At 57.9% G+C, this 394-nt stretch overlaps 1 protein-coding gene across 1 annotated transcript in view; it reads left to right on the top strand.

Moving 5' to 3' along the window:
• The window catches only part of LOC119590688 (xanthine dehydrogenase/oxidase-like), a 27,694-nt gene that overhangs the window by 18,599 nt on the left and 8,701 nt on the right, over positions 1-394 (top strand). The window contains exon 15 of the mRNA XM_037939375.1: positions 155-392. Within this exon, the coding sequence (XP_037795303.1) occupies positions 155-392 (238 nt within the window). The remainder of the gene's footprint in view (positions 1-154; positions 393-394) is intronic.

Genomic DNA, 394 nt, shown 5'->3' on the forward strand with positions numbered 1-394 from the left:
CTTATATAGTAAGAAACCTTAACAAAATTAGGTAACAAAAACAACAACAACTTAACATGCATCATATTGACTAACCTACCGCCGATCTCCCCCAAAACCAAAATCAACCTCTTAATAAAAGCACCAAAGTCCTCCTCCTTCCTTCCCCCCTCAGGTCCCCCCCGGCCAGAGCGCCCTCGACCCCATCGGCCGCCCTCTGACCCACGCCTCGGCCCTCCAGCAGGCGACCGGAGAAGCCCTCTACGTGGACGACCTCCCGCGCTTCAAGGGCGAGCTCTACGGCGCGCTGGTCCTCTCCTCAAGGGCGCACGCCAGGATTCTCAGCACAGACGCCTCGGACGCTCGCAGGATGGAGGGCGTCGAGAGGGTCTTCTTCGCGGAGGATCTGGAGGGT

This window comes from Penaeus monodon, chromosome 27 (genome assembly GCF_015228065.2).
Source record: "Penaeus monodon isolate SGIC_2016 chromosome 27, NSTDA_Pmon_1, whole genome shotgun sequence".
NCBI lineage: Eukaryota > Metazoa > Arthropoda > Malacostraca > Decapoda > Penaeidae > Penaeus > Penaeus monodon.